This window comes from Neomonachus schauinslandi, chromosome 4, assembly GCF_002201575.2.
Source record: "Neomonachus schauinslandi chromosome 4, ASM220157v2, whole genome shotgun sequence".
NCBI classification, from domain to species: Eukaryota; Metazoa; Chordata; class Mammalia; order Carnivora; family Phocidae; genus Neomonachus; species Neomonachus schauinslandi.
In genome coordinates, this window is record NC_058406.1 from 152,880,454 (window position 1) to 152,898,087 (window position 17,634).

The following is a 17,634-nucleotide window of genomic DNA, read 5'->3' on the forward strand; positions in this document are numbered from 1 at the left end:
TGAATGATTCTGGGGCCCACAGCTTGCTCTTGTCTCATCACTCCTTAACATATATTGACCCAAACACAAAGCAGAAACCCATGGACAGTGACTCCTTTGAAGTACACGCATCCCCAGCGGAGGTCCTTCCTTGATGGCGCCGACCAGCTAGAACCCGCACCCCCCAAATAGAGAATCTGCACACAGGTACCCAGCTTCTTGGGACAGGGACAGGGCCTAGAGTGCTTTCACTTTTGGAGTGGGGAGAGAAAAGAAAAAAATAGAATGGGAAGTCTGGTAATATCCTCCACATCCCAGTTCATCCAGAGTCACTGCAACCCGAGGATTAGCGTAAGAATGAGAGAATCCACGAACTGTCAGTTTGCAGAGTAGCAGAATAGAGTAACATAGCCCTTCATAGGAAAAGGGTTCTAAATTTAATTTAATCTCATTGGCAATTTGGAAATTGCCTCAAGGGGCTGCAGGGTTTCCTCCCCACGGTCATGAATATTAATCATCAGGGTGCGGTGCTGTAGAAAACAATGAAGGAGACTCAAGGCTTCCATTTGCAGGCTCCTAAAAAACCCTGAGCAGATAAGCATTTATTAAGGACTCCGAGTCCTTCCCGTGATGACCTGGAAGCTTCCCGTGGGCCTACGAGTGGACTGAGCTACTTACAAGTGGAGGAAAATGTCTTGTGAGGCTGAATGGCCCTTCGTTTCTATGATCACTTTCTACATTCCATGCTGAACACAGAGGAAGTCGGCGAGGGCTCAGCAAGTGCTTACTAGCACCTTCTGCGCATCCTCGGCAAAGTCCCCACCCGCCCTTGCAAACCAAATTCCACAGCCCAGGGAGAGTGTCTGTATTCCTGCCCACACTCTTTATTCCCAGTGCCAGCTACTTAGCAGGTGCTTAACTGAATGGTTGGATGTTCATAAGCCCCTGGGGTCTGGAGGGTTCTCCCTGACTGCGGGTCAACATCTTCGTCAATACTGGCCACCAAACTCCTGACCAGGGGCAGCCAGGAGAACTGCACAAAAACGTTCAACAGGAGATAACACAGTGGCTGCTAGGAAGTTTTTTCCCCCAGATCCCAATTAGGAAGTCATTCTCTTCAAAAGGAGAACATAGTCACCCCTTTCTCTGCAGTGACGCAGAGGACACGGGGTCAGAGTGCAGCACTCCCCCCAAAAAGGAGAGATAAAAGAAAGCTAATTAAAATGAATCACCTTTGAAATTTAAATTTTTGTTTAATTAGCAAAGATGAAGAAAAATCAGAAAAGTACAATGACGCGGCACACCCTTCATTCACTCAGGGCGTGCGTTTGGGAAAACAGTTCGGCAGAGAGCATCGAGTACCTCAGAAATCAATGCTCCTTCCCTTTGGCCCAGTAATTGCACTTCTGGGAATCCATTCTAAGGGAATAACCCTAAACACAGAAAAAGTTTCATGCACAAGAATTATCTGTTATTTTATATTTAAAAATTACAGTATCATGTATATTAATAACACCTGGAAACAACCTATATATCCAACAATAGAGGGAGAGAAAGTAAATTATATTGTATGACTATTATGCAGCTATTAAAATATCGTTATTAAAGTTTTTATGACATGAGAACTGCTTGTATTATTATGTTAAGTGAAAATGGCAAGATACAAAATTTCATATACATTATGAAATCAATTAGACATTTTCAAATGCATGGAAATTAGACCAGAAAATATCATTTGCTAGTATTATAAAATTAATAGCGGTGATTCTCTTTGTAGGTGGAGTGGGATTATGGAGAATTCTTCTCTTTTGCTTTTATATTTTTCTCTACTGCCCATATTTTTGCCATTGACATTATATTTTTCATACATTTATCCTTGGGGGCGGGGAGCAATCCTTTAGTCTTGTTTAAGATTTTGTCTCTGAGGGATTAATTTAACACACCGCGTTCGGAGAGTCGCTGCCCGCGGTGAAGGAAAAGCTGCAGAAAGAACTAGTTGGCAGACCTGGGAGAGTTTGCTGGTACAGAGGTCAACTGGATTCCTGCTCCGCCCCCGGCTCCGTGTGCACCTGTCCCTCTCACTGCCCCTGCGGGTTCAGGCCCACTGGCCCAGGAGCAGACCACAGGCCTCAGCTACAAGGGCTCGAGGACAAGGCAGTCGTGTGGGTCTCTTTTGGCGCTGACCGTAGCTTCTGTAACAGGTCTCCCTGGTTCTTTCCTTGAAAGCAAGTGCCCCTCTGACTCCCCTCCCAACCTCACCAGCAGTGGATTGCTCTCTGTCTCCTTGTCATCCTTCCAGCACCCCCACCTGTCCTCCCGGGGGCTGCAGATCCATCTCGAAACCCTGACACTCTGGAGTGAGTGCTGGCTTCCGAGATGAGCCCTCCAGGAGGCCGAATGCCCATTTTTGGTCTGCTGTCTGCTTCCAGATGCTTCCCTCTTGTGCCCATTCGCCTGCCAAGATGATGAGTGATGGCCAGCCCACCCACCTAGTCCTTTTTACTGCCTGCAGCTGAAGCTGTCCTGATCCTCCCCTGAGCTGCGTCTCAGTCCCCCTAAGTTCCTCCCAGTCCCAGTCACTGCCAACCAAGCTGTAGGTGCCACGACCACTTAGGACTCCTTATGCCCCTTCCCCACTTTCCCTTCGGGTCTGACAGGGAAAAGAGGGCCAACACCAGGGCCCCTTCTCCTGTTCTGTTCAGGGTATTTACTCTGGGTGAGTGGTTTGGGGAAATAAAATGGACTGCTTCCTATTAAAACGGTGGAGGACTTGATTCTACAATGTCTGTATTTCTGAGAGACGAGACAGAAGCCAGCCCAGAGATCCCTGCCTTTATTTAAGAGTCTAAGAAAGTTGTAAATTAATGATGGTGGTGATGATGAGCTTTTCCATGCAGCTGGCACTGCGCTAGGCACTGAACATGGACAGTCACATCTAATCTTGAACTAACCCCACAACATGGGTTGACGGTTCCATTTCACAGATGAGGACACTGAGGCTCACTTAGGCGAATTAAGCCGGTCAGAGTCACAGAGGTGGTGACTGAAAGGGGCAGGGTCTGAACCCCAGGTCAGAGACTGATCATTACACACCACTCCAGGGGCTATAACCCCAAAGGCTTGAGGTCTGGGCAGGTCACTGGGATGGGTGGACGGAGGGGCCACAGTGAGCAGGATTTGCTGAAGAGTGTACATCCATCTGTAGGGTGGGGGTCACCACAAAGCAATCAGGTGACTTAGGCCAAGCAAGAATGGGGGCCCAATGTTGCCAGATTTGAGTTTTCAAGAGATGCCAACCAATCTGCGTTTTTATGTGTAATCTCCTGTTTGGAAATATGGATTCAGCATTTCCAAAAACACTGCGTAGGCCGAATCAAAGACTAGATGGGCACCAGTCGGCAACCCGCCCCATGCTGGATGGTGCACCTGCCAGTTCTTACCTGTGACTCACGCCCTTCGCTTCGTAAGGGGCTAGGGCTACGTACCTGCACAATCTCTAGCATTTCTGCCTTGCTGATGTAGCCATTTCCATCCAGGTCATACATGCTGAAGGCCCATTTCAGCTTCTGCTCCAGCTTCCCCCTCGATGTCACGCTCAGGGCTATGATGAATTCTCTAAAGTCTATCGTCCCATCTCCATTGGCATCGAAGGTGCGGAAGACGTGCTCTGCAAATTTGGAAGCATCCCCGTAAGGGAAAAAGTTCCCGTAAATTTTCTTAAACTCTTCCATTGACAAATGTCCACTGGGGCAGTCTCTCAAGAAGCCTTTATACCATTCCTGGATCTCGTGCTCTGTAAAGTCTGTGCTTTCCAGCAAATCCTGCATGACCTCTGGGCGAAGCTTGCTGTTCTGTTTCCCCATCCTGGCAGCGAGAATTCAGCTGCAGAGAGAAAAGAAGACGTCTCATTTTTAGACCTGTTTTTCAGAGGCACACTTTATAATTTGTGATTGTTCCTTTGGGAAAAAGAAATAGACTCTTTTAGTCCACAACACCGTCTGGTTGTCCAACTCAGCCAAACAAAATGATAGAAAGACAGGCAGTCAGAAGATGCCGAGCAGAAATAGCACTGATCAGAAAACTGATAATTCTTCTATACAGAGCCATGCAAAAACAAGGGATTCGTAATGAAAGAAAGAGGGAGAAAAGGAGGGAGGGGGAGAGCCAGAGCCAGAGAAATTGGCTACTTCGTTCTGCCTCATCTATTTGCAAGAGGTCTAGTCTGGCCTGACATTAAGACGTCTGAGGCTCTAACATCCAATCCAAGTATTAGCAGAGAAAATTTAAGGAGGAGAACTGGAAGAGAGAGAGAGACAAAAGAGGTAATTTATGTTTTATTGCTCGAGTATTTCCCAGGAAAGTGCTGCTTGGGTACCTTCTGAATATTATGAAACAGATATGACTGAGGAAAATACAAACCCATCTAATACCATTAAATGCTACCAAGTTAGATGGGTTATTTAAATTCACAAGGTCAATTTACTGTCAGCATTGAGTTCAGATGGTAAAGATGAGGCTTCATAAACCGCTTACGTGCATGCCTATGGAAGAGGCCAAACTTTCCTTTTTAAATACAGTTAACCTCATATTTTATTGTAACAGTAGTACACATCCATCGCAATATAGTAAAACAGCACAGCGATGCATAAAGAAAAAAGTTAGCAACATTTCAAATCTTAATACTTAGAGATAACCCTGCTAGCATTTAGGTGCGTGTCCTTCCAGATTTTTTATATGCATGCTTATCTAAATATACTATTAACATATGTTTTTAGTACATTTACATTTCAAAAAACAAGAATATATACACTTTTATTACCTATTTTTATACTTAACATAGTGGGGGGGTAACAAAGGCAACTTTTGTTAGATGGGAAAAAAACAACTAGAATTATCATCTTCCTATTCACAGAGCCATCAACATTAAGTAAGTAAGCACCTGGCACCAGGCATGTGTCTGGTGCTGTGGATTCAAAGAAGAGTGAGATGTGGCCCCTCCGTCTTCAGGGGCCTCCAGCTGTTTAAGTTCAGAAATGGTGGTGACAGTGAGGGGACAGTACACTAGCTATTCAGTTCACAGTTGCCAGGGAATGGATGTGGTACGATGAGAGAACATAGAGTGGATACCCAAGCCAAAAGGGGACATAGGTGCTATCAGGAAAGCCTTCCTGGAGGAGGTGATATCTGAGCTTAGTTCCTATTTCCAAAGTCTTATGATTTAAGCACGGTCAAGATCAGCCCCTTCTCATAAAGGGGCTCTGCACTTATACTTTGCATTTTTCCTATATTGGAAAAAATCCTGAAAGTAAAGCTTGGAAAATTAAAGAGTATATGAAAGACCACACATCCCCATTTTAATCGTGATTCCCAGTTTTCTTTGAGATTTTCTCTTCTGGTGTTTATTTGTTAATGTCTGTCTCCCTCCTTCTGCAGGGTCAGCCCCTTCAGACGGAGTCTCTGTTGGGACTACTTTTCCCTCTCTGGTCCCCATAAATAACACTTGGTAAGTTAATGAAAAAAGGAACGACCGATAGACAGATGAATCATTACAACACGGAAATCCATAATAATCTTCCCAGAAAAGGAGTCTTTCCACTACAGCGATGAGGCCCTGGCCATGCATCATAGCCGTAGGATTTTTTTATCTTATAACTAGAAGTTTGTACCTTTGACCCCCTTTACCTGGTCGTGCCCCCCACCCCGCTCCGCCCCCCAGTTGGGGATCTCTTATACTGAATTGCCTGTCTTTTGCCCCCACTAAAAATAAATTCCTAGAGGGCGGTGTTTGCCTCCCACCCTGCTCAAACTTCTTGCATTTTTATCCATAGTTCAAGAAATGCCAAGCAATCTTAGGAATTGGCAAGTTGACTGATTCTGTTTTCTGAGTTTTGCACTGGAGGCAGAACAGGCTCCGCGCCCCCACCCCCTTCCTAGACAGGGACCCTCCGAAAGGATGGAGAGAGGACAGCACAGGTCCTATTGGCAGGACCAACAGCCACAGGGGCAGAAAGTCCCCTCTTCATGCAGAATCAGGCAAACACCATTTTATGCAAGAGCAAGACTAAACTACAGCTCCAAATGAAGCACAATTTATAAACTGAACCTTCCAATAACTTTTATTTCCCTCATGTGTCCCTTTTTTTTCTGGAGGGAGAAAAGCAAAGTTAGAGAGGCCGGTCTGTATTAGAATTTCGAAACTGTCATTTAGTTGTTAAGTTGGCAATTTGCCTGAGGCAAGAATTCAGAAACATGAGGTAATACATAATACATGGCTTTCCAGAGCTCCGGAACATTTTTATGACATTTACAAGTAATTTCAGGTTTTCCTTTTTGGGGGCTCTTTAAAGTACAGCTCTTTGGTGTGGTGTTCAATCAAATCACCATCCCTAATACTTTGGTTCTGTGCAAATCACCGTGTGCCCAGCCTTAGGAAAAAAATATCATTTTGATATTTAGATCTACTCTCTTAAAGAATGATTTCTTTTTTCTGGGTCTATACAACACTGTTTCTTCAAAACTAAACTTAAGCTCCTTTCCCAATGTCTAAAATGTGCTTCTCACTTATTAGCTGTTTTTGCACTAGAAACAAACTGCCTCAACATTTTGGCTAAGTCTTCCACTGAGACTGATCCGTGTGTAGCTATTTTTCAGTAAACAGTAATTAAACCACATTTACAAATTCATTAGCACAGAAAGGCCATAACACAAGGCAGAAGAGCATGGAATAAGTGATTTGGGAAGCCGTGTTTGCAACTGAGTCCAGGATGTGTTTCCGTAGATAATTACAAATACTTTACCAAGTATGATGTCTGAACTTGAGAAAACCATCTGGACTTGGTAGACCGTACAACAGAAATCTCAGGGGACATTATGATAGCGTTTCTTTCCCTGGGGGGAGGAGGGGAAAGATAGAGGAATGCCTGACAATACCTTTTTCTATTGGAAGACAGGAATTTCTGCCTGTTTGAGTTGAAGAGGGGATAAAAATACCATCAGGGAAATGCTGTGTTCATTAGCAGTCCAGAAAAAAATCGTCGGGAGACAAAAGTTGCACGTCAGGTCAAATCCTTTTCATTACTCCATTTGACATTAACTTTGTGCTAGTAGAACATAGTGGGGAAAAACTCAGGCCATGGAATAAAAATGCTTAGTTTCAAAGCCTGTCTGAATTGCTGACTAGCTCTTGGGTATTAAGTAATTCACTGAACTTTTTGGTGCTCCTAGGTTCTGTTATCTATAAAATGAGTTCAGCGGTGCGAGTTTGTATCTCACTGATTTGATGTTGAGAATTAAATGAGACAGTCATGTGCATAAAACTCTGGCGCTGAGGCTGGGCCAGACACTGTGGTAAATGAAAACCATATCTTGTCCTTGATAGCCCTTCATCCATCATCTATTGAAACTTCACGGCAACCCTGAGTGATAGGACAGCTCCCTCCGTTTTATAAGCAAAGAAATGAAATCTCAGGCCAAGCGACTTATCCCAAGTCACACAGCTTGGGAATGAGGCAGCCAAATGGTAAATTCCGTTTGCACTTGGCTGTCCACTGGTTTTGCCACTATGTCCTACTAACCCCGTGGACAAAGCACAGATGGAAGTTAAGACAACAGTTCCATAAAAAGTCAGAAAGAAGCAGTTAGGCGAGAGGAGACAACCTCCTATTAGCACTCATTCATTTCACAAGTAGGTGCTAAGTGTCTCCTAGGAGGGAGGCATGGCTCTCAGCACCGGGAATTCATCAGGGAACAGACAAAACCCTAGTTCTCATGGAGCTGACAGTCTAGTAGCAAGAGACATACGATACATAAGATAAATAAGGGAAATGTTGGAAAGAGTTGTTCCACGGAGAAAAGTAAAGAAGGAAGGGGATTGGGGAATGCCCGGAGTAGCTGGGTGGGTGTCAAAATGTTAGCTAAGAAGCCAGGGAAGGCCCCATTAAGAAAGTGACATTGGCAAAGGAAGAGAGGAGGGGAAGGAGGGAGCCGTGGAGATGACTGGGAGAAGGCTATTCCAGGCAGAGAAAACAGCCAACGAGAAGGGTGTAGATGGGGAGCAGACTTAGGGGGTCAGGGATGCGGCTGGGGCGGAGGGTGGGGAGGAAAGCGGATGAGACCAGAACAGTAACGAGGGCCGGGTGACGTGGGACCCATAGGAGACGCTAAGGGCAGTGGCTTCCACTCTGAGTGAGACGGAGCCATTGCAGGATTTGGGGTTATATTCTACCAGGAACTCTCTGGCTGCCGCTTTGAGAGTAAACCAAACGAGGGTAGCACAGAGGCAGGGAGACAGCTGGGAAGCCGTGGCAAGGACCCAGACACGAGCCAAGGGCACCGGGACCAGGGTGGCAGTAAGCAGAGAAGGTGAGAAGGGCTTGGATTCTGGACACAGCTTGAAGGGAGAGTCCACAGGATTGGATGATGGTTCGTGAACAAAGAGACTGGTCCAGCAGAACTCCGAGGTTCTGGCCTAAGCAACTATAAGGATGAAGTTGACCCTGAAATGGGAAAAATGCAGAAGCAGGGCTTTGGGGCGAGGCAGGGGCATGGCTCTCGGTGTTTCTGTGCCGGTATTCATTCTGAGATGCCCAGCATATACCCAGCTGGAGATGTCAAGTAGGTAGCTAGATGGGCAATGTCTGGAGTTAGAGGAAGAGGTCCAGGGAGAGAATACATTCGGGAGTCATCAGCATACAGACAATATTTATAAGCCAAAGACTAGATGAAAGCCCCAAGTCAGTGGTGGTGGGTAAAGGAGAAAAGGGGACGGTGAGCCCTTATCTGTTCTGACGCATAGACTTGGAGGGAGGAGAAGGAGCTGGTAAAGGAGAACGAGAAGGAGGCCCGTGAGGTGGCAGGAAGACACAAAGCTGACTCTGCCCGCTTCCCTGCTGCAAGCTCCATGCCCAGCTCAGGGAGCACCTGCAAAGCATCAGTGCAGAACAGAAGAAGGAACTGGCTCTTGGTTCCCTCCCTGGGTGCTCCCCACACCTGCCCCGCACCTGTGGAGGATGCCACCTGCCATCCAATCGCCCACTCCAAAGCCCTAGGACTCCTCTGTCATTCCTTTCACTTTTGTCCCCAAATCTGTCTCAAATCCATTGACTTTTCAGCATCTCCCTCATTACCACCTCGGTCCAAACTGCCACCATCTCCATCCCCGGATTCTGGATCACTCTCTCCACTGGGACACCCCTCTCCCCACCCCCACCCTGCCCCAGTCTCTTCCCCACGGCTCCCCAGAGTGACCTTTTAAAAACACACAACAGACGATGTCACTCCTCTGCCTCAAGCTCTAGAAGCGTTTCCGAACACACTTAGAATAAAATCCAGACTTCCCGCTGGGCCTCCAGGGTTCCGTGTAAGCCGCCCGGGGCCACCTCTGACTCATCTCTCAGTCCCCTGTGCCCCTGGTCCCCTAGCCTCCCACATGGCCCATCTTTTACCTCTAAGGGCCTTTGCTTTAGAGCCTTGAACAAGACTTTTAAGTAGTAAATATATCTCAACCCTTTAGTTTATATGCCTATATATAAATCTTAAATATATATAACATATATAAAAATATATGTTTACTAAATATATATATATAAAAGGTATATTTTATAAATGTATAACTATTTATATAACTATATATATTATTTTAGCTGAATCTGTGCTGCATTTCATTAAGTGAAAAGGACCTCAATTCTGTGAGACATCGGCATTCTGTTATTTAGTAGTTTACTCTGGGATGGGCAGTGTGGAATTTGCAACTTATTCTGGGTCATATCCAGTCTCCCAGGGTCCAAAACATAAATCTGGGGTTAATACTGACCACAGATGAGAAAGGAAAAATATACAGGATAAGAAGACACCAAACCACCAGCAAAGAACTATGACCAGGAATCTAAAACATAAAGTCAACTTCCCATTTAAAACGAAGAGAAAAAGGAATAGCTCCTAAAAATGACACCCCAGGGAAAGGAAATGGTGAGTGGTGGATACTCCTTTGAAAGACAGGTGCTCCCTTCTTTATATCTTGGACCTGTGATTCCTCATCCAGTTCCACAAACTCCATGAGTTAATTCTTGAGAGCCCAGAGTGAGATTTTCCAGGGCAAAGTCCAACTTACTCTGGAAAGCTTGGCCAACTTCAGAAAAGTCTCAATGCAAACTGCACCGAGGGCTCCTAAAATGGAATTTGCAAGATGCTAGCAGCTGAAGTCAGGTGGAGCCGCAACAAGGAACACAGACCCCACAGTGATTCCAGAAAGAGACCAGGTTGATTAAAATGTGCGCCTGTCTGGGACATGTGACCTTGTCCTCTAAGAGTTGGTCTGAATTTTTGACCGATGGAATGTCTACATTATGAAAACATAACCAGAAAAAGTTTCCTAAAATATAAGAAAGGAAATGATAAGAATTACAGCTGCATGGGAACAAGTGTTCATTTACTATGGCATCAGATATTGCAGACATCTGAATTTTGTAGGTGGCTAAAATCCAGCAAATTCATTTCTGGGTCAGTTGTCCCTGATTTTTACTGGGGGGGTGGGGGGGTGGGGAAAGGACTACAGGAAAATCTGAAGAGCACACTGCTCCAGAAATTTCTCTTCAATGGAGCTTGTCTCTTAGTGGAAGTTTAAAAGGAGAACCTATATATAAACTGATATATTTATATATAGTGGACAAATTAGGAAATAAAACAGTGGTGCATACAAGGAAGAATTAAAATATTAAAGAGGGAGGGGCGCCTGGGTGGCTCAGTTGGTTAAGCGACTGCCTTCGGCTCAGGTCATGATCCTGGAGTCCCGGGATCGAGTCCCGCATCGGGCTCCCTGCTCTGCAGGGAGTCTGCTTCTCCCTCTGACCCTCCCCGCTCTCATGTGCTCTCTGTCTCTCTCATTCTCTCTGTCTCAAATAAATAAATAAAAAATCTTTAAAAAAAAAAAAAAAAAAAATATTAAAGAGGGAGAACTGAAGTCATATAACAATTTCACTAACTTCCTTTCATGTTGCCCAAAGAATATTCTCTCCTCTGGCCTCTGGTAAGAGTTGCTGAGACCTATTTCCTACCACCTCCAGTGCCTCACGAAGGTGGTTTTGCTGACATCGCCTGGAGAATCGTCACCTTCCGGGCCTGTCCCACGGCTACTGCGTGCAGAGAGGCCTTTTTCCCCATGAGGATGGGCAGGCCGACCCCACACCTGTGACTGACGGCTGGTCACACGCCTGGTGCTTGCTCTCCTTGGTGACAGGGCTTGAGATGAGAACTGAACCCCTACACAAATGCAGTGAGCAGGAGGCTCACTAGCCTTCTTCTTGCTGCCTTCCCCGGGCTGTGTGCGAAAGCCCAGGAGACACAGCTGGTCTTCTCCAGGTGAGCAGGCGTTACAGTCTCTGAATTATCTGGGCTCTAGTTCTATAGACTCTGCATTTCAGACTGCAGAGGGCCTGGTCTTGGGCTCTTGTCTAAGTTCTATTTTCCATTATTACTGCCAATAAAACATATTTCTAATAGAATCTGAATAGAACATTATCGAACAACAACCCCCTCCCCAAAATGGAAATATCATTTTTGGTTTTGCTCTTTACCAAAGTAATACATCATTATTGTAAAAACTGTAAGTAATAAGGGGATATAGAAATTAGAACACGAACACTCGCCGTGATCCAATATGACTGCATAGAAGATAACCACTATTGACGGTTTTATTTATATACATCCTCTTAAACATTTAAATGCACAATATTTATTTATTTGACAGAAAGAGACACAGCAAGGGAGGGAACACAAGCAAGGGGAGTGGGAGAGGGAGAAGCAGGCTTCCCGCCGAGCAGGGAGCCCAATGCGGGGCTTGATCCCAGGACCCCGGGATCATGACCTGAGCCGAAGGCAGACGCTTAACGACTGAGCCACCCAGGCGCCCCCACACTATCCTATTTTTTAACCTTTATTTTCACTGAAAAGTATATTGTGGGTATTCTTCCACGTTATACATGTGGATGTATCTCATCTTTTTAAATTGCTGAATTTTCGGGGCACTTGGGTGGCTCAGTCAGTTAAGCGGCTGCCTTTGGCTCAGGTCATGATCCCAGAGTCCTGGGATCGAGCCCCGCATCGGGCTCCCTGCTCAGCACAGAGCCTGCTTCTCCCTCTCCCTCTGCCTGCCGCTCTGCCTACTTGTGCTATCTCTCTGTCAAATAAATAAATTTAAAAAAATAATAAAAAAATAAATTGCTGAATTTTCACTGATTGATTGATTCACTGGACAGTACTGAGCACTAACCTTGAGCCAAGCACTGAATTAGGTAACTGACAGAGTGGTTACTAATGTGAGCATTACAGTCCTTTTGGCGTTCCATTGCATGACATTTGTTTAACTAATCCCTCTTGATGGACACTTAGGTTGATTCTGCTTTTTTTTTTTTATTCCCTTGGCATTTACCTCAGTCCTGGTTCCCGGATTCCCTGAGTAACAGATATTACAAAGAGGTTCTTGACGTCTTTGATAAGTACCATGATCTCCAGACCCTCCCTTAGAAATTCTCCAACAAGAAATTTTCCCCTGGAGCCTTTACATCCTAACTGTGTGTTTCGCAAGAGTTTACACACCAGCGAGGATTAGACTTGAAGAAGCATTGGAACTGGTTGGGGAATTCCACCCCAGCCCCTCTGGGCTGCCCGTATTACAGGCACACACGTAAGCGTGTAGCCTTTATTATTTCTAGCACCTCGGAGGGCACACTCAGCCTGCTCTTTCAAGAGTGCGTGACCATGAGCATGGAAATGACCCCTCTCTTGGTTTGGCCTAAAGAGATCTTTTGTCCAAACAGCACCCTAAGTGCTCTGTTTCTTGACGCTCCCTCCTGACCTTCATTCAGCCACTCATTCACTCCTCTCCCTGGTACTTCACGTCCAGCTCTTGGCTGACTCTCCACCGCTCCCTCCTGGATGGCCACCAATTAGAGGTGAACCTACATTGTATGCTTCACGTGCCCTAGTAAGTGGCCAAGGGCCATACTAAATGGTCACCTTCCAGGGCTGCAGAAACTACAGAGCTGTCTCAAAGACAGAGACTGTTGGAGTGCCTGAAGTTGAGAGCTTGCAGATGTCCCCTTGCCATCACACCTGCCTGTCTGGGCTGCCTCGGGGCCAGGGGCCAGGTCAGAGCCAGCTGCCGTGGTGGAAAAGGGGCGGACCTCTGGGGGTCCTCAACACTCCTCCAGGGCTGTCATAGGCTAAGACCCTACCACGGCCGACTTCTGTGGAATTCTGATCCCTGGAAATGTCTACTTAACTAAAGGCACTAAATGTCCTCTCATTTAAAAGAGAGGAATTATTACCTTGGGTTTTGACAAGACAATGAAGCAAAACAGTAAAGCCATCGTGCGCTGAGGAAGACAAATAAGTCAGCTACGGGGATCCGGGCCTCACCACTTCACCAGCAGCGGGAAGTACCAGAGGAGTGCTACTCCCTGTTTTTAGAAATCCTCTTGGGGCCACAGATGCATTTAGTTAATTGCTACAAGCCCCTCCATAGAGTCTAAGAATAGTTCATAATTATTTTTATTTATTTATTCAGCAAGCATGTGTTTAACATCTACTGTTTCCTGGCTTCGCAGGAATATTCTTATTAAAAAATAGTATCCTACATGGGATAGGAAAAGGAAGGGAATCTGGGATTCTGGTTGCAGCTCAAAGCAGTTTGCATTAATATTTTATTCTCACAATGTTGCTATAGAGTTGGTGAGAGGGCTATTATACCTTGGTTTTACCCAGAGGACAAGGGGTTCAGAGAAGCTAACTATTATGACAAAGTCCTGCAGGATCAGAGGCACCCTTCCCATCCCCCACCCCTCCACATCCCTGCTCCAACACCTGTGGTGTTTGAAGGGCTACTTCTGCTGGAACGTACCGATCGATCACTTTCTACCCTGGCCAACATGGCTGAAATATGAATGTTTGTCCATCCAACAAACGTCTAGGTGAGAGGGCTAACAGGAAGACTATGAAGTTGCATCTTTTAAGCTCTTGCACATTTTGCATCCTCCAGCAGGGTGTGTGGAAACAGAATTGGACTTGCCAGCAGAAAAACAAAATTGAAGTCTTTATTATAGTACCGTGTTATGGGACCTTGGGGAAGTCATTTGACCTCTCTCTTGGTCTCACTCTTCTTCAGAAAGTAGGCATAATAACACCCTCTCCTAGGGCTGTCTGAAGGACTAAATGAGAAAAGGAGTCCCAGTGAACCCGGAAAAAAGCTCAACATTGTGTCTTGCATCCAACAGGTGCTCAGTACACATCCACTATTAATCTAAATGAAACAAAGGTTCAGTGGATTGTTTACAAAGATGAGCCTTCCAGATTTGGGAACACTCTCCCCCTTGCTTTAATGGAGAATTAGAAAAACAAGAGCAGAACAGTCACCTGAGGGAAGAAAATAAGAGAACTACTGTTAGCTTCCAACCTGACTCCCCTCCCTGGGATCACTTGCCAAAATGTGACAGACATTTGTGGATTTGTACCCAGAGAGGACTCCTGACAGACTCCCATGGCTGAGTGTTTTCCCTGCATGGAAGTTATTATGCTAACCTGAAATTAAGCAAGAGGTCCCATTAGAGAAGCAGCAGATGGAGAGCAGGACACTGTTTCTTTCTCTGGTCTTCTATCCTGAGGCTGCGGAGGGCTAAGTGGGGTTTGGGTGGAATCAGAGCAGGCTCAGACAAAGATGCTCAAGAACTGATGGTTTCCTTCTGCTGAGCCTATTTCCCATTGACCATTCCCGCTTGTGTCACTTTTAAGAATTCCATGAAGTGAGGACAGCTGGGATATTCACACATTTTGACGCTAGGTGAATAGCAAGGTGGTTGGCAAATGCTCCTGGCGATTGTTCCGTTGGTAGTGACCAAAGCTACTGTGTATGGACTTGTCAGTGAAGTGAATCTTTCTTCTACTAAGAATAGCTGGGGAGCTGGTAGCTTCCTTGTCTAAGGCCAAAGTTTATCAGGAATGGTATTAGGTTTGTCTTTCTTCTTACCTCTTGCTTTGCCTAGGAAACCGAGTGGTCTCAAGGCATTTTTTGGATGGTAATACAGTCACTGTAAGCTAGCTAAGGAAAAGACAAAGTCCCCCAGAATACAACAGACGCTCTATGGGGCTGATCGCCTTTCATAGGAGGGGTGACAAAGCACAATGGTTAAGTACATGGGTGTTGGAATCAGAGGGCCCTCAGATCCAACCCTCGTGACAAGACATACTAGCTGTATGGCCCTTAGGGACTTACCACCCCCCACCATATCCTCATGCCTCCTTCCTCACCTGCTTCAGATCTGCTCCAATGTCCCCTTCTCAGTGGCGCCCTCCCTTACCTCCCAGTAAAAATTTTAACACCTTTTGCTCTACTTTGCTGATTGCCTTAACACTTATAATAAACTATCACCTTAATTTTATTGTCTATCTTCCCCAACCACAATAGAGTCATTTTTACCAAAAAGCCAAAAATAAAAATTTAAAAATCTGAATTTTAACCACGGTATGCATGTACTTTAAATCATTTCTTTCCTTTAGCTCACAGGGCTTTCCATATGCATTAGAAGGTGTGCCTTTAAACATTTAAATCTGTCTGCAATAGATCAAATAATAGGATTGGAAAGTTAGAACAAACACCATTCCTGGAGTGAAACTCAGAGCTATGTGCTGGAGTATACAGAAGCTTAGAGCAATGTCTTCCTTCCTGGAGATGCCATTTCCCTTTGAATGATTTCACAAGAATTTCCTAAGCATGTGTTGTGTACCTAGAGCGGTGCAAGATATTACAGTGAATTCAAAGCACAGATGGATTCAAATGGGATGGCATGGCAGGGCAGACAGGTCGGCTGGTCAGCCTGAGAACCCCATTGTTTCACATCACAGACGTAGTCTCTACACTCAAGGAGCATAATCTAGGCAAGCCAGTGATGAGTTACCCATGAAGCACTGCGGGTAGGAGTCATTTTCACTGTGACACTGGGCTCAGGGGTAGTTAGAATGATGGGATTTTGCCTATAAGCCTATTCGTTAAAAAAGGTTCAGGTGGCTTCACAGTCACAAGAGAACAAGGCAGTGCACCAGGTGAGTACAAAGAGAAAGTGATGCTTTTCTCTTGAACCTTCCCTGCCCCTCAGTCCTCAGACTCCCTCAAAAAACACAGAGCTGTGAGTGATGCTACAAATTCTGAGCCTGTTTTCATTAGTCCCAGACGCCAGAAGAAATGATGACAATAAACTAATCTCTTTATAGATTTATGAGGACATGATATCAGATTTGAATTGTAAAAACACCCTGAGGATGAAGCTTGCAGGATAGCTCTGAATATAGCATCTCATGACCAAATTTTGGGTGGAACCTGTTCCTCTCTGCTTGGGTAGGAACTGCAAATAGGGTGAATGAAGATTCCCCCACCCCCCCAGTACTTGGAATAACAACAGTGAGGGGAAGAGGATTCCTTTGGGCCACAGTGTTGGACAGGAAATCACAGAGGTGGCTTAGAGTCTTGGAGCATGTATCCTCACTTATCTCCTGGGAGAAGGTGGAAAAGCCCTGAGATATAAAGAGCACATGGCACTGACTTAGAGGAAGTCTCCCGTGTGACTTCCAAGGAGAAAACAATTTGCTGGTGGAAGGCTCGAAGACCGATCAAGGCTCAGTCCCCGGGCCATCACCCCATTGCTATCTCCCCTTTCTCCCTCCTCAGCTCCCACCATGTTTGGCATTCAGGGTCCTCATGATCCTCCTCAGGGGCCTCCAGCCCAATCCCTCTGCATCCATCCAGGCTTCTTTCTGATACCCCCCTTCCACCCTGTTCACCACTGGAGGCAACCTAGCATGGTAGTTGGGAGGATGGTCTTTCTGGAGAGACCTAGACAGGAAGCCCAGCTCTGTCTCGCCAGAATATCCCTCACCCCCACCCCTTCCCAAAGCAAAAAAAAAAAAAAAGAGAGAGAGAAAACATTTTTAGTTTCTTGAAACTACAGCATGTTAAACATCTCCATTTCCAAAAAGACTCATGGCTTCACATTTGCATAATTCAAAGTTCACTTGGATGTTTTTCTTTTTCTTTTTTTTTTTTAAAGATTTTATTTATTTATTTGAGAGAGAGAGAATGAGAGACAGAGAGCATGAGAGAGAGGAGGGTCAGAGGGAGAAGCAGACTCCCTGCCGAGCAGGGAGCCCGATGCGGGACTCGATCCCGGGACTCCAGGATCATGACCTGAGCCGAAGGCAGTCGCTTAACCAACTGAGCCACCCAGGCGCCCGCACTTGGATGTTTTTCACAGTCAAAGAAATAGCCCCAAAGTAATACAGAGGTCTCCATCTCTAGCAAGACAGATAGTGTTTGCAGATTTTTAAAAGACCTTTTTTTTTTTTTTTTAAGCTTCTCCCTGTCAAGGTTTAAAGAAATCTACAATCAGAGTTTCAGGCTGAGCAGGGATCCTGTTTCATTAGTTTATCTACCATATATCTCCATTGTTCAGGTCAGGCTTGGTCGGGAAACTACCTGTGAGAATTTTTATTTACCATGTATTCCTATTCCAGTGTTTCCTGGCCTTTTATATGTCTTAGCACACATATCCGTGCAGCACCCTGGGGTAGGTGGGTGAGGGTGACCAAGGCTCTAGGAAGCCTGAGGGCTCCTGC

General features: G+C 45.5%; 1 protein-coding gene across 1 annotated transcript in view; it reads right to left on the reverse strand.

The window, feature by feature from the left end:
* The window catches only part of NCALD (neurocalcin delta), a 64,285-nt gene that overhangs the window by 13,257 nt on the left and 33,394 nt on the right, over positions 1-17,634 (reverse strand). The window contains exon 3 of the mRNA XM_044914269.1: positions 3,465-3,861. Within this exon, the coding sequence (XP_044770204.1) occupies positions 3,465-3,842 (378 nt within the window). The 5' untranslated portion in view covers positions 3,843-3,861. The remainder of the gene's footprint in view (positions 1-3,464; positions 3,862-17,634) is intronic.